Consider the following 26,008-nt stretch of genomic DNA (forward strand, 5'->3'; position numbering starts at 1 on the left):
GGGGTGAGACTGGATGGGCTTTAAGGTCCTTTCCAACCCAAAACATTCCAGGATTCAAAGATTAGACATTAGGACAGGACTGTAGCAAAGTGGTGGTTCTTTTCACTCTCCAGCTACACTGTTGGAAATAAAAGCAAATCCCACAATCCACAGTGTTTACTTCAGGTTTCAATATCAATGCAATAAAATAAATTGCTTATTGACCACCTTAAAAACAACTGATGAGTCAGGGCTGTGAGTTAAGTTATGCATGAAGGATGTGCTTGTAAGTCCTCTTGAAGGTGAATCTTTATGGCACAATTTGAAGCTGGATATAGCATTTATTCCATATGCATGTCTGGATTTTACCCACTGAAGGGTCAGTCTTTTTGCTGGTGTCACTTTGTCCCCGACCTGCAGACCCGCAGGTGAAGGGACACAAATCCCTGGGTGGGAATGAGGAGAAGGAACGTGCTCCAACTCTTGGCTGTTTTAGTGACAAGAAGCTTTTCTCCTTTAAGCACTGCTTTAACTGCAAATAAAGGGATATTGCATATCTGGCAAAACCTCAGCAGGGTGACCTTCGGTGCCTGGTTTATGCGCTGTGAAAAACAAGGAGCTGAGCACAACTCCCCGGAGCTTTGGGGTGGATCCTGCTCGATCCTGTGCAGTCACAGAGGGTGCAGAGGTGACTGCAGTGGTCAGGGCAGGTTCTTTCAGCTGGGTGGATTCCCCAGGTGATGGACAAAGTTCTCCTGCCCAGTTGCAGGGTGTGACTGAAGGGCATCCAGCATGGCCAGGCTGCTGCAGCTCCTGGGCTGGCCCTGTGGGTCTGCTCCAAACTGCATCAAAATCAGCTGGAATTTCTGAACCAAGAGAGGGAAGAGGGGTTGCTTCTGCTCCCACAGCTGCCATGCTGGGCTCTCAGCTAAAGACTGTTCAGAGTAGCAGGTAGCTGTCCGTGGATGTTGCACATGGGTTTTCTCACAGATGTCGCATCAAGACCTCTCCCAGCAGCTCTGCTGCCACCACTCCTGGGCCCCTCCAGTGGCCTCTCCAACACTTCTGTCTTGGAGGATACATCTCCCCCCTCCACCTGTCCTGCAGTGCTTTAGGCATATCCAATGTGTTTCTACCCCTTTTTGCAGAACTGATTTTACTTCTGTGCAGAGGCATTACAAGGAAATTTCATTATATAGTCAATGAAAACATCTAAAGTCCATTATAGATGTTGAGAATGTTTTACCCAGTTGGAAGACAGAATTTGGAAGTAAGTTACTTGCAGATCTTATTATTACAATCCTGTCCTAGACAATAATAATGACGAATTGATGGAAGTTTTGCCAGAGCAAAGACTGCTGGGTTTCATACAGGGGAAAGATAGTATCTTCATTTAGTTTTATTAGACTCTTGATACTCTGCCCATGTATTTTTTAATTCACCACAGTAAAATTCTAATTAAAGAACAGACTTTGCCTCCCATTAATATGACACTAAAAAAAAAAAAAAAAAAGGCATTTTAAAGAATGCAGCATCTTTCTCTACAAAAATTATAATGAGAAGACAAGCTGCCAGCGTTGTATAGAATGTTGTCGCTCCCTTATGAAGCGTTTCATGATTTTAAACTCCTTGTAAGATCTAGAGTGTCAGTAGAGTTAAAGGCTCATTAAACAGAGCAGTAATTTCTACAAAAAGAAATAGGAAATATTCTCAGGTTTTTTTTAATGTTCTAATTTTCACTTCTTTTGAAGTCTCTGTCAAAATAGCTCATGATGAAAATTCTGAAAACGCCACACTTTGATATCTGTCAGGAGTGGAAGTTGTTTCTCCCTCTTTGCTGCTTCCAAAATATATCAAGTTCATTATGGGATTTGATGAGGCTGACATCCAGATACTCAACTTTTCTTTGACTTGGAGTGATTTTGTTTCATTTATCCAAAATACCAACCTACAGCTAGGTAACTGTTGTAAGCATTCTACGGAATACTGGAGGAATGTTCTTTAAACAAGGATTACGTTGGAAAACAAATGTTTCCTCAGAGGATTCTAAATAAACTGCAGGGTCTCTGAAGTGCTGTGATTGAATTAGGTACCACATGTTGGAGACTCAGTGACTAATGAGATCATCAGCTGAGATTAAATCAGGGCCCAAATCAGCCACGTTTGTATCTGATTCAGACCGGGAGCTTCAGGGAGATCAGGACGATCTTTCTGGGAGGATGAAAATCTGTTCTCCTGTCCTTAAGAAAGAAAAAAAAAAAAAGCAAACACAAAATGAGATTAATTTCCTCCTGTGAGTAATAATCTGTCAATTTGGGGAAAAATCAGCTGATGTTCCCTTCCCATCTTTCCCTTTCTATCTGATGAAGACTGGTCTATAAACTCAGAAAACAAGACTGACTGCAAGCCCTGCCAGTCTCAGATTAACTCCAGGTTTTTGGCCCTTGGATGGATATACAAAGGCCTATTTATATATGCAAAACAGGTGCTCTGGGCAGTCTTGGAGTTGTAAACATTGAGAGTGGCACTTTCTTCATTGCAATTGTGTGTGGGTGTGTGTGCTGTGACTGAGAGTCTGTCCTTGGAGATAAAAGGCTCGTGCAGACTCCATTCCACAGGATCCAGGTTTGGGAACCTTCAGGCTGCAAAGCTGCAAGCTCAGGAGTCAGCAAATGCCAAGGTGTGTGAACAGCACCCTGTGCTCACATAATAAGAGCAAATATCATAATTCATAGGCTCAAGTGCTGAATTACTGCTGTACTTCCAGCCTTTTGTCTGACATCTTATTTTGGTGACACCAGCTTTGTGAGTCTTATTTACGTGTGATGCTCCCACTCTGGGTTGGTTTTCCTCAGTAAACAAATGGAGAATATGAAAAATCCCTTCAAGGGTGCCATCAAGAGGGTTCATCAGCGTGGACCAGAGCAAACCTGTGGTGTGTGGGTGGTGGGCTGGGAGGAGAAGGTTCTCACCCTCCCTGTGGGACACTTCCTACACGGAGATTAAACAACCAGTGGCGCCCATGGTGCTCCAGGGAAAAATTGTAAGAGGAGTCCTGCTAAGGCCCTGAAGCCTTGAATTGCAAATTGCTTTTAATGCAGATGAAGTCTTTGAGGAATGTAGGTAATGAGTTGTCCAGAGGTGGCACTGAGTGTCTGCAAATGGCATTTTTTATTAGTTTGATCAAGTACGGGTGGATTTTCCCTGGGGACGCAGGAGCACAGCCCTGGGTGTGGGAGACAGTGCTCTGTCCATGCAAGGGGTCCCAGCTGGTTGGGAAAATCATGGAATTAAAGCATTGGTCTCTCTAAGTGTTTGTAAGAATATTTTTGAAGGGCACTTCTGAAAATCTGGGTTATTTTGAGGTCAGTCATCGTCCATAAATGTGTTAAAACTCCAAAGTAAACAGTCTAATAGGATGAAGATGTTTTTCTGGTTTAGAATCGAGCAGCTCAGTGAGTGATTTTCCAATAACCTGGCTCCTGCCTTTGGAAGGGTGTTGGTGTGTGAGGGACTTGGTGCTGCTCAGAGCCAAACACAAAGTGCTGGGAAGTGTCGTTGGAAGGGAATTCCCTCTTCATGGACCTTGTTTCAAACCTATTGCTTGGCTTCTGTTTCCAGTGGTGTTGAACTGTGCCAAAGTGAGTGGTGTTTGTGCAGTAACAATACAGGGGCTGTAATTTTCCTGTTGGATAAAGTGCAGGGAGTAAAAAAAATTGATTATTTTTACCTTTTTATTCATTACATCCAGGCATATGTTTTAGCTTTTACTGTTTCTTTGCCCAATTCCAAAACTGAATTAGACCAAAAAAAACCCACCTAGAATTCAGGCTACATTTCACCTTAATTTGTATTCATAGAATCATTCTACAATAGTTACATTAAGGGGAGAATCCAGCCCTAATTTCAAAGTAAATTCTAAAATAATCTCTCTTAAGCCATGTCCTCCTAGATTTAATAAGTTAATTTTATTTCCTGTTTGCATTTTTAAGGGCTGGCATCTCATTTAAACATTACAAACCGAATTTGGAAATATTCCAAAATATTGACTATTGACTGTGAGCTGCGTTCTGTGCTTTAGCAAATCTGCAGAAAGTTGCTCTAAAGTGTGGATTAATTGAAACTCCCCATCAGCTCAATGTGGTCCTGAGCCTTTAGACCAAGGAAATCAACCACTGGATGTTTTTTAGCTGTGCCTTCTGCAGGAGTGTTTGTGGATGTCCCACTGACTCTGCAGACCCAGGAATGGTCACTGGCTGCAAAAGAGACACAGGGAGGCTTATGCTGATGAGAACAAAATAAACACAGACCCTGAGACCACAGGTTCTGGTGCTGCTGTGAGCAAAGATGCTGTTTTCATATTAACAGTGTGCCTGTGCCGTGATGGAAAAGCTCTGGAATAGCACTTTTGACTCTCTCTTGTCAGGATATAAATCACTGAAAAAATGTCATCCCTTCCTTGGGACTCCTTTTATTTATCTGCCACTTGTGTTTTTGCTGCATTGTGCCTGACTTGTGCTGCTGCACTAAGCACTGGGTGGCTCTGTGGACCCAGGACACAGCAATTCCCTAATCACTGCTAGAGGGATAAACAGCCCTTTGGGAGTGAAGCAGCACTTCCAGCGTGTCCTGGTTGTGTGTTTTATTTCCCAGGACAGAACTGGTAACAGGATGAAATAGCAGGAAAACATCTTCACTGAAAGAGGAGTTAAGCACTGGAACAGGCTCCCAGGGAAGTGTGGGGTCACCATCCCTGGAAGGGTTCACAAAACAAGCAGATGTGGCACTTCAGGATGTGGTTTGGTGGGCACGGGGCTGTTGGGTCAAAGGTTGGACTTGGTGACTTGGAGGTCTTTTCCAACCTTAATCATTCTATGATTCCATGATTCTACATGCAGAGGCTGCAGTAATTATCCCTCCCTTCAAGAAGGATCTGTGGTTGGCCTGGGAGTAGGGATGGCCAGAGGAGAAAACCCCTTGGTGCTGCATGAGCTGGAGAACTCTTGGTGCTGCACTGAGCACTCTCCACAGGAGGATGAATCCCTCCCCTGTCATACCCTATGCAGACAGGTGTAATTATGCTTAGGCACCCAGCATCATCCTTTACAGAGTTATATTCATTTTTATCGGTGGCAATTATTCCCCAGTCCTATTTTTGAAGGTGAAGAAGTGACTAAGTTTGCACATTTGCCAGGGAATGTGGGCACGTGACCTGAAATATGGCAGCTCCCTTCAATGTAGCATCTCCCAAGAGAACAGTGGCTATTTCAGGCTCATCCCTCACAGGACTGACATCCCCACACACAGCTAAGGGGAGCATCTGTACCTCCCTGACATCCCCCCTCTCAGGTTGCTTTCCTTATTGATGGTCTAGTTAAAGTCTGTGTATCATTTTGACATTTTAATGGCATATGCATTTAGAGTGGAGCGCTCGTGTAAGCTTTAATCAGCTCTCTGTTCACATGTTGTTGCTGTTATTATTTATCTCTATTATGGTAACACACAACAAGAGCAGGATTAGACTGTGCTAGGCTGGGCTTGTGTTTTAAGATGGTCTCTCCAAGCCCACGGGAGAAGGTGCTGATGATCCCAAAGTGCAGCGGGATCCTGTGGCTCTGAGCCTGCTTTGCCCTTTATCTCAGAAACTGGAGTCACTGTCACAACCAGCCAGGATTTGCCACACTGGTGGATATAGAAAAAATACATCTTGGTTGCTGAAGTCTTTGATTTCTTCTGGTTTTTAATTTTCCAGTAGGAGCTGCTGGACCCCAGTCCTGTAGCTGGTTACACACTCGAGCAGTCTCACACTCGAATAGTCTCACACTTGAGTGAGCCTGTTGAGCCCAATGGAGTTAATTGTCTGAATAAGGACTTGGATTTAGCTTATCATCTCTGTCTGCTACCTGTGTAAAGGCACAGAAGTTATCACAGTGCAGATTTCTGAGTTATCATATAAATATCACATCATGTTCCAGTGAAATGACACAGGTAAAGAATTTACTTCCAACTTCAGTCTGTCACTGCAATATGGGACCTAAAGGAAAGAGGGGAAGAAAACCAACAGGAATTGATAAAATCTGAGCAACACATATTATTTTCATGTGAGGTTAAGGCAGTGTAAAATCAGATGAGGGGGATATTTCATTATCACAAGTTTTACACTAACACCTTGCCAATGATTTCCACTCAATTCCCTTTGCAGTTAATCAGCACTGGATGAATTGATAGTGCATGAAATGGTCCTGCTCAATGTGACAAATACAGGGCTTGAGCTGGTGGCTGAAAGCAGGAAATATTTCCCATCTGAGGCAAAGACTTAAATCTAGAGGAGTCCAGTCTGTCATTGAGTGTGTGTGATCCCATCACCAGTGAGGCAGCAGGATGTTCTCCTTGGTTATACACATCCACTCTGTTCACCTTGGTTTTACACACACACTGTGACTGGTTTCAAATCATCCAGAGAACTGTGGTCAATCCCTGCAAGTAGTTTTAGGAACAGAAGAGAAGCAAAGGCTGTGTCAGGCGTTGGTAATGACACTGTACAAGCCTCATCTTCCAGTAATTCTATTTTTTCTGTCTTCCGTGAGCTTTCAGATGTACTTTAATCCTCATTTTTATGTTCTCTCCTTAATAAATCCCCATGAAATTCACATTCTTAGAAGCTATCTGGTATGCCAAGCTGCTTTATTTCAGAGGTACTTAAACCATTTGGGCTCACTGCTTTGCAACATGCACTCACTGATGCCTTTACTGAGAAGCCTTTGGAAAAATCTGGCAGCTGGTTTTCTGGTCACTGCAGGTTTCTTTTCCAGTTTGTTTTTTTTTTAATGATTTTCCAACCAATGAGAGGAATTTCTGCTCTTTCCTTCAGCACTTTGCTCTTCCCTTTGGCTGGATTGTGAACTTTGGTACATGGAGAAAGCAAGTGTGACCAAATATCAGTAGTAAATAAGGGTTCAAATAAGATGGACTTACAGAAAATGAGCTGTGGGTGGGGGAGGCACTGGACAGGTGAAACAAGATGCTTGAACTCATGATGGAAAATGGTTTTCCCTTCCTATAAATGTTTTCTTTTTCTTTCACTTTCCTTCAAAGTGAAAAGCAAAAACCCAGCAGACAAATCTGATGGTTGGAGCACCCACCTGAGACAGGGAAGAGCAAGGATAGAATCACCTCTTCTAATGAGTGTTATTTATTCATATTAAGGAAATTAATTGCAGCTGGAATTGTACTAGCCCAGAAGAAGGCACAGTCTGCAGTTGGGGCTCTGATGTGGGGTGTGGTACAGGAGGAATCAAGTTCCCAAAGCAGGCAGGGTGAAGTTTGATCCCTGAATTCCACTTCCCAATGCTAAGGGCTCTCAGCTGTGCATGTGTAGTTTGGATTTGTACCCTTGTGGAGGTGCAGAACTGCATCCCTTGATGTTCAAGTTCTGCAGAAAACAAAGCAGTGTTTCTGGAATGGAAATTGCTGAGCAGCTCCAGCAGCTTTGCTCCCTCCCCAAAAGGCTGACAGAGTCTTAACAGGTGTCTGTGTGAAATAAAGATAGATCATCTCTTTCCACAGATTCTCAGCAATAATTTAAGTCTTATAAAGAATAAGATTTTGTTTACTGGGCTCCCAGTGGTGTTAGAGAGGAACTATCATCCCTGTTTGCAGCTAGGGGAGAAGTGAGGCAAAGCAATAAACTGTGATGTGAGGCACAAGCAGGACTGTGCACAGGAATTTGCTTTCTGCAGGACATGAAACCAGCTCTCTGCACCTGCATCCTCTAGGACCCTGCAGATCCTTTTGGAGACCCTGGAATTGTCTTCTGTGGGTTTATTTTGGCCTTTGACACTTGTTCAAGAAACACGAGTTTGTAAACTGGTAATCAGCAGTGTGGGTGGAATAATGTCTCTCTTCTTCCTCTGCTGGGCATCCTCAGAGTGTCTGACCAAGGAGTATCCCTCTTCTCAAAATGAAGGATAAAAATACTGCCAAAATGAAGTGATAGATGTTGTTTTCCAGCGTGGGTTTAGAGCTGTGTAGTGTAGAAGGAGAGGGCTGTGAGCTTTCCAGGACAAAAGCATCAGGCTTAAGTGAGCTTTACATTTACCTCACTAATCCTGGAAACAGATCCAGGCCTGGGAAGCAGCGCGTGGCACCTGGGGATTAGTTTCCATGTTTGCAAACAAAAGTGGTTGTGGAGCCAGCTCTGTTGCTGGGATTACCCTCCCCTCTCCTGCCTGGCAGTGGGTTTTACACGAGAACCAGGGTTGTTGGTGTGATTGAAACCAGCTCTCCGAGCACAACCAGCTGGAGCTGGAAAGGGATCAGATCCTTGTTTTCCTGCTGATGGTTTGCTGAGGAAACCTGGAGCTCAGGTGTTTGCTTTGAGCTCTGCTCAGTGCACAGCTCAGACAGGTGTTGTGCAGGTGCCAGTTGCTGTTCCTGTAACAGTTCGGGACAAACTGCTCCTGCAATGCTGATTTTCCTCTCTCATCCTCCAAAAAAGAGGAGAAGGGATTGGGCAGGACTGTCACATGAAGGGTTCTCCCTGTGCCTTAATGCCTTCTGTAGGGAACGTCCTCTCCCTGTCAATGGCCAGAAGGTTTGATGTCCTTCTGTGTTCCTGTTAGTCACAGAGGAATTAACTGGCGTAGACATTCCATACCTTCATCCCTAAGCTTGGGCAGCCTCAGGTCATCCTGTCTCCAGTGTTATTTTCTTCCCTCCAGAAAATACAAAAAAATTAAATAAATTAAAAACAAACAAACAAACACCCGACACATGAAACAACAACAAAAACCCCACCAAAACAACAACAACAAAACGCCAACACCCCCCCCACACCAAACAAGAAAACACCAAGGAGAAAATCTTCTTTAGAATATCTTATTTATTATCATATGGGAACAGCACAAAGCAACCGTGTTTGATGACATTATTAAACGGACAGGATTTGCTTGGCAGTGCCACCTGCCATTAACCACGCTGCAGGCAGGATGTGATCCTCTGCCTCTAATTCTGCTATAAATTCACTCCTTCCAGCTACCTAAGAGCACTAAGAAACAGGATATTAAAACATTTCGGTCCTGATCCAAAAAGGGTGTTAAAGAAGTCCTCAAATTGAGGCGTCACAGCCGTGCTGTCGTTTCCTCGCGCGCTGAACCCGTCGCTGGGCATTGGGAAGTCTGGGGGTGCTTCGGAAAGTTCCGACACCCAACTCTGCCGTCGGTGGGGCTGGGAGGGGACGCTGGGGCTGCCCCGTGCCCGCCAGGAGGGTGAAGTTTGCAGTGTGTGTTTGCAGGCTGTGACAGCGAGCACTGGGGGCCCCACTGCAGCAACCGCTGCCAGTGCCAGAACGACGCGCTCTGCAACCCCATCACGGGCGCCTGTGTCTGCGCCGACGGGTTCCGCGGCTGGCGCTGCGAGGAGCTCTGCGAGCCCGGCACCTACGGCAAGGCCTGCCAGCTCCAGTGCCAGTGCCACCACGGGGCCACCTGCGACCACCAGACCGGAGAGTGCCACTGCGCGCCTGGATACACCGGAGTCTTGTGAGTGCCACCGCGGGGGCGGTTCCGCGCCTGCATCGGGCGCCTTCGGTGCCGAGAGCGGTTGGCAAAGTGGGCACGGAGTGTTTGGCACTTGCCTTTGGAGAGATCAGGTGGCAGGATAGAGATTAAATAAGGGAAATCTCTCTTTTTTGCTGCTGGTTAGAGCTGTCTGCAGCACCTAAAGGGGCTCCAGGAGAGCTGGACAGGGTGTGTAGTGATATAACAAAGGTTTTAAAGTGCCAGGGGGCAGGTTTAAGGTGAGATATTGGGAAGAAATTCTTCCCTGTGAGGGTGGGGAGGCCCTGGCACAGGTTGCCCAGAGAAGCTGTGGCTGCCCCATCCCTGGAAGTGTTCAAGGCCAGGTTGGACAGGGCTTGGAGCAACCTGGGCTGGTGGAAGGTGCCCCTGCCCGTGGCAGGCCGTAAAACCAGATGATCTTTAATGTCCCTTCCAACCCAAACCATTCCAGGATTATATGATTCTATCATAATGAAATACAATACAGTGCTAAAATGAGCTTTAAAATCCTTTATATTTTCCAGCTTGTGCAACAACTCTACCTGTTCTTAATTTCATAATGTGAATACAATCCAAATTACAGCTGAGTTTTTATAAGCAATTGGACTCTCTCCTCATTAGCAGTCCAGTGCAGTATCAAATGAGACTTAACCATCCCCAATTTATTTGACTTTCAATCTAAGTGAGAAAGCATTGCTGTTAACTATATCAGCTTACTATCTAGGGGGTAGATTTTAAGCACAGTGAGCAGGGATTTAGCTGTGTGACTCCTATTAACTTCAACGAGAATCGTGTAGCTAAATCCCCGTCCACCACACGGAAAGTTTACCAGTAGGATTCACAAAATGTGCATATTAATTTCAGGACAGCAAGCAATAGTTCCTTGTTTAAAATTGCCCACAGTGTAACATCAGTTCTCATTAGAGATCTTTCAGCAGTTTCAGAAGTAATTATGGTTTTCAGAATTATTTAAGGGGAGAAGAGAATTCAGTCACTGAATTTGGTTGGAGATCTATTACAGGTGACTTAATACTTTTGCAGTCTATTATTATTTGTTGACCTACAGGAAGGGGAAGATAAAAACTAAAGACAATGTTAACCCTCATAAATAAGTGATACACCTTTTGAATATTTTATATAGCACCTAATTTCCTCATAGACTTGTGACCTCAGCTGTGGAAGCACTCACTGCTAAAGACTCTGCACACTGTTAGGAGTGCTCTCCTTGACACCACTGTGTCAGTTCTCAGCAGGGCCAGCCCCTGATATGTGGTAGGAACATCCTCATCAGAGGACAGTCAATTAGGAGAAGAACACTCTGTAGTTTTAGAACCTTGATGCTGAAAGCACCAATGTAGGAGACACTCTTTTTGCAGGGATTAGCCTTACATTACCTCCCCACGAGTACTGAGAGAGACTCAATGAGCTTAAATAGCCTTTAAATGATGTTGAGTCCTTGCCAGTCCATTATACACTGCAAATGTTAACATTCAGTAGCGACTGGAGAAATTTCAAGCATTTTAATCCCCTCCTTTTATTCTATTTGCAGTTTCTTTTATTGCCACATCCCATAATTCACATTGAAGGCTTCATCTTGCAGCTTGTATTTTCCTGGGCTGGTTTAACGGTTATGAGTTGTCCTGTTGAGATGGGTGGAGTTTGGGATGTGCAGAAAGGTTACACACAGGCATCAGCCTTCCAGGGCTGGATCCACAGCACATAAACAGAAATTAAAGGAATCTTGGCTAACTGGCAGTGCCAGCTGAGGCTCGCAGAGGTTTCATTGTTCACACAAGGGCTCCCATGATGAGCTGTGGGGTGGGTTTTCCTCATTTACTGTTTCCTGTGCTGATCTCTTTGTTTCCTGTGCTGATCTCTTTGTTTTCTGTCCTTTTCTCCCCCCGAAGCTGTGAGGAGCTGTGTCCCCCTGGCAGCCACGGAGCCCAGTGCGAGCTGCGCTGCCCCTGCCAGAACGGGGGCGTCTGTCACCACATCACCGGGGAGTGCTCCTGTCCCGCGGGATGGACGGTGGGTACTGCTCACACCCAGCCTCCTTGAGGGCTTGGGGTATGATTAACTAATCATTTCATTGCTCACTGCCTCAGCTGATGCTTCCCTGAGTGCCCGTCATGTGTATCTGCTGTTATTTGTCACGAGGCTCCAACGATTCCGAAACTGGGATCATCTTTGTGTGCACAGGCCACAGTTCTGGGACCTGGCACATCCCTGGAAGTGTTCAAAAAACATGTAGATGTGGCACTTGGAGACATGGTTTAGTGGTGTCCTTGCCCTTGGAAGTAGGGAGAGAAGTTAATTTAGCATTTACAATGCTTCTCAGAAGCACTTTTGTAGGACTAGATCTCTGTGCTCAGGAGAGTGGTGTCCTTGGCCATTGGTTGGACTCAGTGACCTTAGAGGGTTTTTCCAGCCTAAATGATTCTGGGGTTCTCTGACTGATATCTGCTGTCATCAAGTTTAAAAATCGACAGTAAACCAAGAGACAAAGGGATTGTCTCCGAGTTACAGTTCCTTGGAATATTCCCTGCAGCCTTGGCCACTGCCCTCACGCAGAACAGAAAGCTCAAAGCTCAGCTTGACATTGTCAAAGGCACAAACTGTCCTGTTCCCCTTCAGGAGAGAGGGAAAGGGAGAATCAGGGGGAATTCAGTGGCTCAGGCTGTCAGCAGAGCAGGATTGAACCCAGGACAGAGGTCAGTTCAGTGTCCTGCCCTTCCTCAGGCATCATTCCCATTGATTGCCATAGATTTGCTTACACCAGGGGTTGCTCTGGAGAGAGACAATCTCTAACCTTTAATCCTCTGTGTCAAGAAAGCAAGGCCAAACATTTTTAAAGTCCTCAACGTTATCAATAATGCAATAATTAACTCTCTTGGGGTTTGCCAAATCTCACAGGCCTTCGGACCATTTAGCTGTACTAAATTTCCTGGCATTTTTCCTGTATCTGACAATTAGTCTCTTGGCAAACTGGCTGGATTTTAATGCGTGCGAGTGCTCTGAATTTTTATTTTTACATGGAGGGCCCTGCAGATCATCAGACAAATGTGTGTGTGGCTTCTGCTGGGGACCTTCTACCTGCTGGAACACATGAGAACTCAGAGAGTTGCTGAAGTTCCTTTGCATCCATCAAATGCTGCCTCCATGTGATCACAGCTGCTCTGAGTTCAGAAGAACCAACCATGAGGAGCTGGTGGCTTGGGAGAGCGTGGGAGAAGAACATTGTTGCCCACAGTTTTTGCTGGAAGCTGTGTATGGAAAATCTCTTTCTAACTGGAGAGTTAGAGTCTCTCTACCTTGGCTTTAGTATGAATATGACACCTTACCCTCACCTGGCCTTCAGTGGAGGCAAAGAAAAGGTTCTTTCCTTAAGTGGGGGAGCTAAAGGAAGGAATTCACATATTTTTGAGGGCCTATTGGTCCATTCTGGCACTTCCCCCAGGAAGTGATCAGTAAAGTGAATAACATAAAAAAAATACAACTTTTCCCATCTCCTCTTCTGCATGCCAAGATTTCTCAGAATCAGAGTTGGTTTGCTGTACCCTTCCTGAACTGTGTTTTATCAGGAGTTTTCTTTTTCAAAGTTAAACCATTCAGTAAACAGATAAAAATATCAGAATAGAACAGGAATTTTTACATGTCTTTTAGGATGCAACAGAGACCATAAAAAAGAGCCACAGCACTGGGGCTGCACAGCAGCTCTGGTTTTATCCTGGCCAACTCCTGCCCAGTTCTTACAGCCTGGAGTTTCTTCTTTGCATTTTTAGGAGCCCAGAGAGACTTTTCTGAAAACTGTGTTGTTGGCTGCTCTGTCCCCAGAGGAACCCTGGAGTTAACAATTGATGTCTGAAACAAGCATAACTGAAAATTGAAGAGAGAGATCAAGTATTCTGCAGAAAGAAACTGAAATTATAAGTAAAAGCACTCAGCTTGTAAATGTTGAGATTTTAAGTATAAAGGGTCTCTCCAGGGTTTTAATGAAAAGCTGGTAATTCAGTACACAGAGAGGGATAAAATATGGGTTTTTTTCATGCTATATTTTTAACTCTTGGTGATTGGAATGGTTTGGGAAGTGAGACATGAGGGGGCTGTGAACGAGCAGGCGAGATGGGATTGCTAGACAGCATTCATTTTACTTCACACTGAGGATTTCTCTGACACCAGGAATTTTACTTGCTGATTTTGAGGCTGGAGACTGCATGTATGTATTGAATATACCATCATTTTGAAAGGAGAGAATTCTCCCTGGATTTATGCAAGTGCAAATCCACTTGGACTTTATTGCTGCTGGATGAGCTGCAACTTTTATCCTTTCCTGGGCAGGCTTATTAACAGGAGCTCAGCTCCCTTGGGGGCTTGGTGGGACATGCAGGGGGAGGCAGGGAGTGGAATAGGAGGAAGTTTTGGGGTTCTGAGCTTCTTCCTTGGATGTACCACCTCCAAAGCCTGGTTCTTTCATGACTTGTGATTTCTTTCCTTCCACCCAGTGCAGAATCTCCCAGAAGAACAAGTTGTATGGATGATGTCCTGTGGGATTTTGCTGTCCCAAGGGTTTTTCACCAAGAGGATGGTGGCTGACAGCATATGTTGTTGAGCCAGTCAACAAAATGTGGCTCCCAGCATCCCACAACTTTGGGCTTTTTCCACTTGTGTGTCTTTGTGGCTGTAGGAGTCAGTGGGAGGCTGCTTTAGGGTCTCATTAACAATTTACAGGTTTAATTCTATACATCTTTTTCATTTGCTGTATTAAATTCTCCAAGCAGTCTCAGGAAGTGGGGAGAGAAGTTAATTTAGCATTTACAGTGCTTCTCAGAAGCACTTTTGAAGGACTAGATCCCTGTGCTCAGGAGAGCTGCAATCTTTGCTGGCATGACAGAACATTTGTCACTGGCAACACACCCTGCTTGGTCCCAGACCATCGTGGTGCCATGTAAATAAAACACATTCTGCTGGTCAGTTCTTTCTCATTGAATCTGGCCTTTATGAAACAGCTATAATTTGGGGGTTTATCTGGTTTTCTTTCTGTGGTGGTTTTCAAACATGGGGATATGTGAGAAAATGGAGCAGAAAGAAATCTTTTCCGTCCCACAACATACAGCAAACGATGTAAAAAGCAGAAGCTGATGAAATCAGGGCCTTAAAAAAGGTGCTGATGGGGTGAACTTTGCTGATTAGATGTATAAGCAGCAGGAAACGCTGGGCTGACATTTGATCCTCCAGAGAGGGATGTTTTGAATTCCCTGAGTACGTATTAATGCAAAAACTACGCCTGAAGATCCTCTTGGCTCCGGGGGGATGCATCCCAGAGTATTGCTTTCTCATCATTTGCTGATAGAAATCCTGTTCCTTTTGAGGCATGAAGGGAGAAAGTATTTATTATCAAGATAAATGGACACTTAGGTTTTCTGATATATAGTGTTGTGTATTACTCAAGTCCAGAGACACCGGTTTTTAACGCTGTAATCTGAAAGTTCTTGAACTGAGGCCAACCTGGCTGTTTTACAGCCAAGCAGCCACCTCTCACTGCTTGGGAAAGGCTCAAAGTGTCTGTTTTATGATGACATTGAAGAGCAGCCTCTCCACTTTGGGGTTGTTGATACAGCTACACTTCCCCAGCCTCGAGGAGTGAAAGCAGCCGTTATATTCCTGGTTTATATTTTGTATAAATTGTGTCTGATATGTGCTTTGTTCAAAACCCAGAGCCCTCAGGGTTTGCTTAGGGAAACAAGGCTTCTGAGAGATTAAACCAAATAATCCCAGGGCCAGACAAACACTGGTTCTGTCTCACGCTGGGCACTGTGGTGGCACTGGCAGCAGCACCACTCGCTGCAGATGCCAAACATTTTCCATTATAGGACCACAACTTCAGCTCCCAGCACTGCCAGCCTTGTTTTGGCTGGAGTTCCTCAGCTGGATCCCAGCCCTGGGCTTTATGTTTGCTCCCAGAAAAAAAAAAAACAACATCCATGCAACTTCTAAGAAAGTCTGGGGAAATCCTTGTAAGGCTTTGATACTTGGCAGGGGACATTATGGGATACCCAGGGGCAAACCACTTGAGTTTGGCAGATAAATTCTCCAAAGACATGACCCCAACCAACAGTGAGCATTCCCTGCCTTGGGGCTGAGCAGCTGGAGCAGGGCTTGCCCAGGAATTGCTTTTCCTCGTGAGCAGTGCCAGGGTGCCCAACAGGGACAGTCTGTCCATGCTCCACTCTCGGGGGTGGTGAAACAGGGAGGAAACAACTCAGATAGGGATTTGGGTCCAGATGAAGGAGAGCACTAAAAGGGAGTCTGCAACAAGGATTTGGGGAGGACTGGAATAAAGAGGCAGGAGGGCAGAGGGCTGGGAGCATAAAATAGGGAAAGGAGGTCACCACCAAGATATGGAGTTGAGGCAGGGCAGGGACTGAGATGTGACTCCAGGGCTGGGGATAAGGAGCTGGGAGGATGGTGGATGAGGCATCCTGCTGATATTCAGGGATTAGGCAGATATTCCACTGCAAAATCCCTTCTTCTGGCCAAAGGCTGCTGCACTGCTGATGTGATGCTTCTGTGTCATTCCTGGGGGCTCTCTGCAACTCTCCCAACCTCTTGCTCCCATCCTGCCCCCTCCGTGGCTTACACAGAGCACTGGCAGGTGCCATTCTGTGCTGAGCGTGGGGGCTGGATGGGAGCAAAGGGAATGGAGTAGGTGGGATCTGAGTAGTACAGGACTCCTCCAGCAACTGTATTTGGTCTTTGTGTTTGGCTGAGGAGGGACTTTCTGAACAAGGGAGATGATCACAGACTATCAGAACTCGCACAACTTCATCCTCCCAGTGCAGCCTTTCCAATAATCCCTTTCTTCCCAAATGTTCTCTACTCAGGGTGTGTCCAAAAACATTTCAGCCTCTCCATCTCACAAAACCCCACCAGCACATACCAGAAGGTTTGTAGCCTTCTCTGGTTGCTTTTAACCTCTCCCAAACCTCCCTGGACCTTTACAAGGGGCAGTGAATCTCCAGCTGCAGTTTACAGGGAGATCCAGAGAAGAGAATTATCAGGGAGTGGACAGTGGTGAGAAAAATCCCTCCTGGAGTTAGACAGGCATTTACTCTGGTAGCAGAGTTTTCAGACTGTCTTTAGTACATCTTACACAGATAAAATATTACTGCTACACTCACTCCTGGGTTTAGCAAGAAGGACAGTAAAAATCTCAGCTGCATATAGAAATTTATTGCATTATGAATGTTGACTGAAATATTACTCTTTCTGCAACATTACCAGGGGCTGGTGTGTGCACAGCCATGTCCTCCTGGAACCTTTGGAATCAACTGCAGCCAGGACTGTCCGTGCCACAATGGAGGACACTGTGACCCCGTGACAGGAAAATGCATCTGCACAGCTGGTTATATAGGAGACAGGTAAAAACCAACCCCCCAAAAGCCTTTCATTTTAACCAGAGATTGTCAATATTTATATCCCTTCTAGGACAATCTTCCCCTCTGAAAAATGGTGTTATGTTTCTATTGCTCCAATTAGGTTCATCCTTCTGAAGCACTTCAAGCAATATAAATGTGGCAATGTTATTACTTTTTATTGGCAATGCTCTCCATTTACGGGGGTTTTTAATATAACTTTTAAAATTTAATGGATTAAATTTAATTTAGATATTTACAGTGATAAATTTAATAGAGAGCATTACATGTTTACAAGATATGTAAATGAACTATCTTTGTACAAATTAATATCCTCAAGAGTAAGCAACACAGCAAGTTTAATGTCTCCTTCAGCCCTCTGTGCTGCTGTAGCACTGATCCATCTCAGCCACCAGCAAAAGGTGATAAATCCTCAAAATTTATAAATGAGAGCCTTCACCCATGAATCGATCAGAGGAGATGATAATATTGTTTTACCAAGGTGTCATGGATTCAGCAAAATGACTACACAGCAAAGTCAATGAGGGATTGCAGCACGTTCTGGCTCAGCCCTCCAGCTAATCCTGCCTGCCAGAGGTTGGGAGGTGCAGGTACAGCAGCTCCCAGGGCAGCTCTCACTGGGGCTGAGGCACCACGGTGGGCACAGCTCACCAGTGTGCTGTGCTACAGCCCTTCCTCCTGTGTATTCTCTGTTTTTATGAGCTTTAGGAAGCTCATCTCAATATGCTGACAATGCTACAATTATACTTTCAGGCAGCAAAGCTCGTTGGAGTTTCTCCTTTGTTACCTCGCTGTGTAACCAGCAGGTCTTGTAGCACACAAACATCCAACTCCCATCCCTGGGGGGTCAGGAGGCTGCTCCTTCCATCACACAGGGAACTTCCTTCTGTCCATGTTATGGACAGTGATAATTGGAGGGGGCTCAGGATTTTTATGGGGTCGGATGTGGTGGAAAAACTAGTTACTTCTAAATAACTGAGTGAGAGGACATCGGTGTGACTCCGTTCCCCATCCTCCACCTGGAGACAGTGCTTCCAGCCATGGACTAGCAGAGAATTACTGTTTCTCTCCTTGTGGAGACTTTTTCACTAAAGGAAGCAACTGCCCATCCTGGATCCTTATACTGATGACCACAATTTAATCCCAAACTGTTCCCAGCGCTGGCCATGCTTGGGAAGGCTGACAGAGCCTCTGGTTCCAGGTCTCCTCATTTGGTTGTTGCACATCCTGATGGATCCCTGGCTGTAGGTGAATGAACAGTGCTGGAGCTGCTGGGATCTCCCCGCCAGCAGCCTGCATCCCCCTTGGGGATGAGGGAAGGAGATGGGAAGGTAGTTTTATTGCTGATTGTCCTCCGAGAGGGGCTGGAGAAGGCGGCTCAGGGAGGGACTGGGCAGAGGAGACACCTCAGGGTAGAGCTGGCAGGAGCTCACAAGGATTGTCCTTGAGCAAAGGGACTGCAGACTCATCAGATCTGGGCCTGGAGAAAAGTGGGAGACATTTGGACTCCAAAGAAAGATGTTTCTTGGGAAGACAGAAGCAGGGAGGGAAAAAAATAAGGCACAGCCAGTTGGGAGAGGTGAAAAAGAAGCAAGGGAAGGTCACATTGTGGACCTGTATCCAAGCAAAACCCTAAGGAATGGCTCACCTTCCCCATCCTGGAGCAGGGAAGTAAAAGACACCGAGGGGAGAGGCGGGAGAGCAGAAATGCAGGTGTGTGGAAGGATGAATGGGAACAGGATTAAAATAGGCAGGTAGGAAAGCTCTGCCAGCAGCAGGGCAAAAGTGCAGAAATTCCCACCTTTCAGACAGGTTATTGGAAGGTTAAAACAGGTTTATCTGTCAGCCTTTAATCCCCCTTCTATAAAGGGAGGGAGACTCCAGGCCCATTATATCCCAGTGGAGCTGTGCCCCTCTGGTTTGTCCTGAACAGACTCACCTGCCCTCACCTGGCTGGGGGCTCTGCTGAGCAAATTTGATGAGGGCAGGAGTAGGGACAAGGTCTTTAAAGAGTCTAAATTGCTTTCCTTGGCTTTGTGTTCACCCCATGTGGGCAATGGGACAGATCAGTCAGCTCCAGTTTAGCTTAAACTCTTGTTTTACTCTCTGGATCTCACGGGAGTTACAGCACAATTGCAAGGAGAGCAGGAGAATCTGCTGCACCACAAAACAGTGTTTTCTTTCACGTCTTACAAGGCACTGAAGAAATCTTCTTAATAATAACTGATATTGTGAATAACCAGCAATAAAAATATAAATACACTTTGCCTACTATCATCTTTAAATTATCCCTAAGTACTGTATAATGCTACGGTTCATCATGGTGTGCAGAAGATAATAACAGAGAGTTAGATAAATATCTGTGGAGATGAAATGGTCAGACAGGGCTGTGTGAGTGTAATTGCCACACTTTTGTTCCCTACCTGTTTTCCAAGAGTGGCACTGCACTAAATCTCCAGGAAATTGGCAGGCACTGTTAATAACTGCAGGATGCTTTGTGCTCACAGAAATGACTGGATCTGTCAAGGAAATGTATGTTTTACAAACTGGAAAGGAATAATAGCAGAGGCACAGTTAGAAGCTGAGGATGGAGTGTCTCACAATTCAGTGCCTGACAGGAAAAGTGAACATGCTGGTTTAGCTTTGTTTTCCATTTTGCCACTAAATCTGAAGGTTGAATCTTAACAGAATAAATATCACATTTTTTAGAACTATACGAGCAGATTTATTCTCCTGTTATTGTGTTTGTAGCTGGATCTCTTATCTCCTGGTCAGTGTACTTTGGATGGCTTTTCATATTTATCTGTCCTACATAAACATGATCACTGTTTCAAAACAAAGAAAGAGAAAAACCTAACAAACTTTACAGCATTATTCCTTAACAAAAAAGAAATTATGGAAAAAAATGTAGGTCCATGTACTAAGTTCATCTGTTAAGCAGGCTGTCTTCTGTTTAATATTTTGTGAAATTGCTTCCATTAATTCTACAGGTGACAGCCATATTATCCTATCCCAACCCAAATAATTATAGTACATATTAAAGTTCAGTGGATATTATAATACGAATCTCCCCAGATAGGCAGAAAGCAATGTAAATTAAACAAGAAACATAACTAGGGCTTAGCAGCTCATTTTGTAATTTAATTGAACAATGTATCTGGTTGTTAATGGTGCTATGGACACATTAGATTGATATGTTGCAAAGGAAAGATGTTTAAGTAGAAAGCTAATTCCTGCTGTGATTATTCTCATGTTCCAGAGGAGTCATTATTAGTATTCTTTGTATAAAATTCATTAGCGGGAGCTGCTTGATCTCCAAATAAATAAGTTGGTTAAATTGTTAGTAGAAAAAGGCTAATTATGTAAATGGATTAGGTCGTCAATATTTCATTTCCAGATGCTTTTCTCCCTGCTAGGTAATGCTTCATCTTCTATAAATATGGAGTGATACAGAGCACTATTGACTAAGTGTTCATCCCGTTGAGTGCAGAGCTCTCCTCACGAGCAGGGTCTGTGCAGCAGTGGGGAATGAGGAGCTCAGTCCCCTCCTCCTGCAGTTCCTTTGCTGGGAGTGCTCCAGCCCCACTGCTCCCCTTTCTCTGCTGGTTCTGCTGCTGGGGATTCTCCAGGTTCTTTCCCTGTTTGTCACAAACTCCTCTCTCCCTGGGTCTCATGTGAACTCCTCACCTTGGATTTGTAACCAGCAGCTGCTGGAATTCAGTCCCTGGCTGGGCCTTTCGCTGTGTTCATTTATTTTTAGTAAAACGTGATAATCTGAAGCTGCAAAAGTAATGCCCTTCTTATATACTGCCTGTGTTCATTGCAGTTTTGCCTGCCTTGCATCACACATTAATCTTTTATTACTGATCATTATATTAACTCTCACCTGCCAGCTGTGAAATGACCTGCAGAAAGACATTTAACAATTGCCTCCATCCACTGAGTTTACAGTATACACTTTAATCAATGCTCAGGCTTAAATTAATGCTGATAGGCAATTTCCAATGTCTGGCATCCATGTGATAAGGGAATTGGGCTTTTCTTGCCTTCTTTTGCTGTTTTTATGAACTGAAAAGGCCTGTCTGTATTTCACGGTGGATCATGTAAACTCTAGTCCTGACTCATTGCAGAATTTCGAAACCACTGAATTATGTCAAGCACAGAATCAGTTGCTTTCTTTAGGACCTTGGCTGAGCTTTTCCAAATAGGAAATAGTATGAACTCTTAAATTGGTTGTGTAGGACAAGGAGACAGACTTTTTGGCAGATATGAGAACGTATCCAGTAGGGAAATACTTAAAACAGTGGATGGAAGGTGCAATTCAAAACAATCTGTGTAGAGTGTTTGCAGGTTCCATTTTTGGGTGTATCAAATATTAAAACCAGCAATTTTGAAGAAGATTCTTCACTAAGGAGCGTGAAAGTGATTTTTATTGGGATTTTATGCTGCTGAGCAGCCCTGGAGTAGGAGAAGGAAAGTAAATTTAAGCTTTAGTTACTCAGAACACACACAAAAGACAAAGGAGTTTGTTTTCTCCTTGTTGGTATAAAGCTGATGCAATGACAGCAAAGAGGGCAAGTAAAACTGGACATTGCTGGAGAAACTTTGCTCAATATTGCTTAGACCACATTCCCTTTGAGCCCTGAGCATCACTAGGAGGGTCATGTGCTTTCAAGGAAGGTGCACAGTCCTTCTGTGATAAAGAGAAAGCAAACAGGCGAGGGGGTTTTTTTAATCATTTATTCCACATCAGTTTCTTATGGTTGGTGAATGGAATTGTCAAGGTGCAGGAGAGAAGAATGCACTTTGTGAACGAAGGTAATATTAAGTAATGCAAATGTTGCAGCTCTAATTGGGCAGAGATTAATGCAGTTCCAGGTAACAGCCCTTTCCATGCCTGGGATATCACATCACCCCGACGATACCATCGGTTCACAGTGTATGACTTCACTAAAAAGCAGTGATTTTGTATTTAGTTCATTAACAGAGACACTGCTGTGCAGAAGGCTGCAGCTCTGACTGGCTGCCCTGTCCCCTGTGTCCCTGCAGGTGCCAGGAGGAGTGTCCCATCGGGACATACGGCTTCCAGTGCTCACAAACCTGCGACTGCCAGAACGGGGCCAAGTGCTACCACGTCAATGGAGCCTGCATCTGTGACCCTGGCTTTAAAGGGATTTACTGCCAAGAAAGGATGTGTCCAGAAGGGTTTTATGGCCTCAAATGCAACAAGAGATGTCCTTGCAATATTACCAACACCCTCAGGTATGTACATCATGTAATATGTGCAGGGACTGGTGAAATAAAAGCATTGGGAAGAATTCAATTAACTGCACACACTGCCTTTTTCTCTGTAGTTTTAAGTACAAGCACAGACAGTTCCTCTGGATTGCAAAGCTTGGATTTAAATTACATCAGGTTTGTAACCATAATCCTCAGTCCATCCATCTACTGAGCACAGATCTGTTAACAGCTCTGGTAACATCTGAAACAACCTGACACACAGCTTTATCCTGTAACTAAAGTCTTGGAGGCATAAGGACCATCAGGTGATGCCCATATGTGTGTATAATAACCCACTGAAGTTTTAAAAATAGGGATATGTTTACTCAAATCCATCATTTTGGCTTTTTTTTTTATGCCATGGGTTTTCTTGTTAGATCTACAGACAGCAAGGGGACTTTCAAAATGAAACCTAATTTGCTTCAGTTTATGTCTCGTGGCAAATTACCCTGTTGCAAACACTTGAGGCAGATGTATAAATAGACTGAAATCAATATCCCTGAGTCAGTCTGTGGAACTGTAACACGGTCGACATTGTCAAAACAGACTCCTCATGTGAGCCTATTTCTGCTCCTCACTCACTGTGTGCATGTGGGAAATATTCAGGAAAATAAATACCAGGGAATTGTACCTACAGTGGAATCAGCCTCGCTTAAAAGGTAGGGTCTTATTCCCTTTTTTTGCCTTTTTTAGGATCTTATTCTTGAGGTTCTCATTACTAAGAGCCAGAGCCACTTGAGCACCTTGAATTGACTTTCCCATTGCAGGCTTGAATAAGTTTTCCAAACCTTGGAGAAAAAAAAAAAAAGGAAGAATTTAAGACTCTTCCCTATTATCCTCTTTGTTACCTTTTGTAACTCCCTGCCTTGTTTACTGACTGCTGGAATTGCTGTTTGGAGATTCCTCCCTCCCTCACCTGCAGTAAAGGAGCCTGGGCAGCCAAACCCCACCTGCCTGCGCTGTGTGATGGGCTGGAATGCCACATTCCTCACCTGCTCCATGCTGATCCCCTCGACTCCCACTCCATTCCCCCCCTTTGTGCCCATTCCTGTTCAGCAGGCAGAGCCAATTTAGGGCTGTGTGTGCTTCAGAGGGAGGTGGGATAATTGATGCCCGAGCAAACATGCCCTTGGTACAGACATTCCTCAATTTCCAACCAGACAGGTGGGAACCTGACTGTCCTGCAGATGATGACAAACCTGCCTTGGATCTTGCTGCCTGCTGAAATTCTAAACACCCCCAATTATGGATGCAAGCAACAGCTCCTAATTTGTGTGCACACTCACACTCACACACACACAAACACTTCAGGCAAATCTGTCTGTGTGCTCGAGATAGACCCTGTTTGTCTCAGTCTTGGGAGTAAACAGGTGATTTTCCTTGTGAGTTCAGCTGTGAGTGGTGAGGCTTTGTTTAACTGAAAGTCAGAGCTCACAATGGATTATTTAAAAACTTGTAATTGTGGTGATACAAGTCCTGTAGAGCAAGAGAGCTGCAGCACTCCTGGGTTTGACAGCCAGGATCCAAAGGGTTTGAGTCTCAAAGGGAGCTCTGTACAACAGGCTTCCATCACTTCAGATTGTGTTGTATATCATGAAATCATTGCAAAAATAACATCCCCGAGGCATAAGCTGCACATTTTACACAAAAGGTTAGTGCTGTGTTGTGCTGAGGATGTGGGATGTCTCAGGAGTTACTGCAGAGTGAGCTGAGGTGTAAATCCCTGCGTGTCACACACTGCAGCACCCGGCACTGTGCATGACTCCAGCCTGGGGTAAACACAACCTGAATTGCTCCTCAGGGTAAACTGTTCTTCAGATGTGCTGGAGGGTGAGAATATGCTCATGGACTGTAGCTGACTGTGTCTTCACCCCTCCTGAGCCTGCAGGAACCTGCCTGTGAGCCCATATTCCCATAAAGGTGTAAATAGAGTGGAAGGACTGCAGGCCGTGGGCAAGGCTGAGCTTGGCTGATGTTTCTCAGCTTAGTGCTCAGTTCAGTAAGAGTATTTTAGGTGGGTTTGAGGGTGCAAGAATTCATCCTGTGTTACTCAGAGGGGTGCTCTGAGGGTTTGCCAGAGGGTCTTTCCTGAAAGAACAGACTGGCACCATCCAGCTGTGAGGAAAGAGGAGGCCTCAGGTTTGAGAGTGCTCAGAAAGGTGAAGGATTGAATCCTCTCCCAGCTCTTTTCTGGGCATGTGGTCATTCCTACACACCCTGTTCCTGGTTGCTGCCTGATGGGTACATTTTATTCCTTCCCTCCCATCAGTGCTCCATCAGCCTCCCTTGCAGCATCCTCTGCTGAGATGGTATCTCTGGTTCCTTAATAAATGAGTCTAGTCTCTCCATTGATAAAATCTCCCTTTTTTCCTACATCTTATCACTGCTGTTATGGAACAAAGAGATATCAGCAAGCTGTAGATCTGCAAATGTTCTTTCATTCATCCATGGGATTTGGGCTTTCCACTTTTCAATGAGCTCCAGGAGTGCTGTCAATTGCTGAGCTGATGGAAAATGACCTTTTCCAAAGGCACTCTGTGTTCCGAACAAATCTTTTTGCTCATTGTCTAACCAGTCCCATACAGGGCACTCCTCTTCCCACCCTCCTCCTCCCGTTCCTCCGTGAGTGTTTATCCTTACTGGAACTGGGGTCTTCCAAAGTGATTCATTTGCTGACAGCCATCTATTTTCCCCAGAAGCAGTTTGAGCTACCTCGGCTTGGCCTGGAGCCCCAGGAACACTTGGCTGCCTGTGTTCACCCTGGGGTTTCTCTACACTCTTCCTTCCTGTGCTGCAGGAGACTTGACAAAATGCAAGTTGTTAAGATTCAATGCAAACTGCTATTGTCTAGCACTGCCAAAGTTTTGGAAGTGTGGAAGGTTCCCTTCCTGCTCCCAGCAAGGGTTGGAAGGCAGGTGTTAGTGGGTTTGCCTTTGGGATCCTTCTGGAACCCTCCCATTCTCTCCCCCACCCATTCAGTGATCCTCCTCTAGAGGACTCCTTTGTGTTCATTGATTTCAGTTTATTGGGGGCACAAGAAATGCCCCCCATACACTGTGACCTGTGCTGGCAAAACATTCCAGGGACTCCTGGCCTTGATAGGTGCATTCAGAGGAGGAAGGGAGGAATTCTACAAATATTTATACAAATTTCTAGCTGTCTTTCCTATTCAAGCTGTATTCTGCCTCAAACTTTCCAACCTCAGTCCAAATAGCATTTAGATCACTGGGCAGTTTGGATGCACGGATGGTTGGATGGATGATAGATGAATTTCTGAACTATGTTATGTGTCTGGGTATATATTTTGACCAGAATGAAGTTGTACAAAATGCCAGCAGAAGAGAAACATTCCTAACACACACATACATCCAGACTGACACTATATCATAAGCTGCAATATATTTACTATGTAACTCTACTCACTTTAATTACTGGAATAGTTCATACCTCCCAGATAAAAAAAAAAGAATTAATATAAAAACTGTTTAGTGATATCAGCTGCAGATCTTAAAAGTGTTTCCAAAGGAAGAAAGGCATCACTTTAGAAATGGGAAAGATGAAGCAGAAAGAGTGAGTTACATGGCCAAGATTCCCTGGCAGGACTGGGGAGGGAACAGCTGCTTTCTGCAGTTTGGAAAAGCATCTCAGTCTCAGCCCTGCTCAAGTTAACGCTGCATCAGGCACCTCAACTGCCAAACAAGTGCTTTTGACTCAGGAGAGAAACAAAACCCTGATCTGCTCAGGCTGGTGACAGAATTG

At 44.8% G+C, this 26,008-nt stretch overlaps 1 protein-coding gene across 1 annotated transcript in view; it reads left to right on the forward strand.

The window, feature by feature from the left end:
• Positions 1-26,008, forward strand: part of MEGF11 (multiple EGF like domains 11) — a 268,042-nt gene that overhangs the window by 165,076 nt on the left and 76,958 nt on the right. The window contains 4 exon segments of the mRNA XM_032699606.1: positions 9,272-9,518; positions 11,444-11,564; positions 16,818-16,954; positions 22,019-22,231. Coding sequence (XP_032555497.1) covers positions 9,272-9,518; positions 11,444-11,564; positions 16,818-16,954; positions 22,019-22,231 — 718 coding nt within the window.

This window comes from Chiroxiphia lanceolata, chromosome 12 (assembly GCF_009829145.1).
Source record: "Chiroxiphia lanceolata isolate bChiLan1 chromosome 12, bChiLan1.pri, whole genome shotgun sequence".
Taxonomy (NCBI): domain Eukaryota; kingdom Metazoa; phylum Chordata; class Aves; order Passeriformes; family Pipridae; genus Chiroxiphia; species Chiroxiphia lanceolata.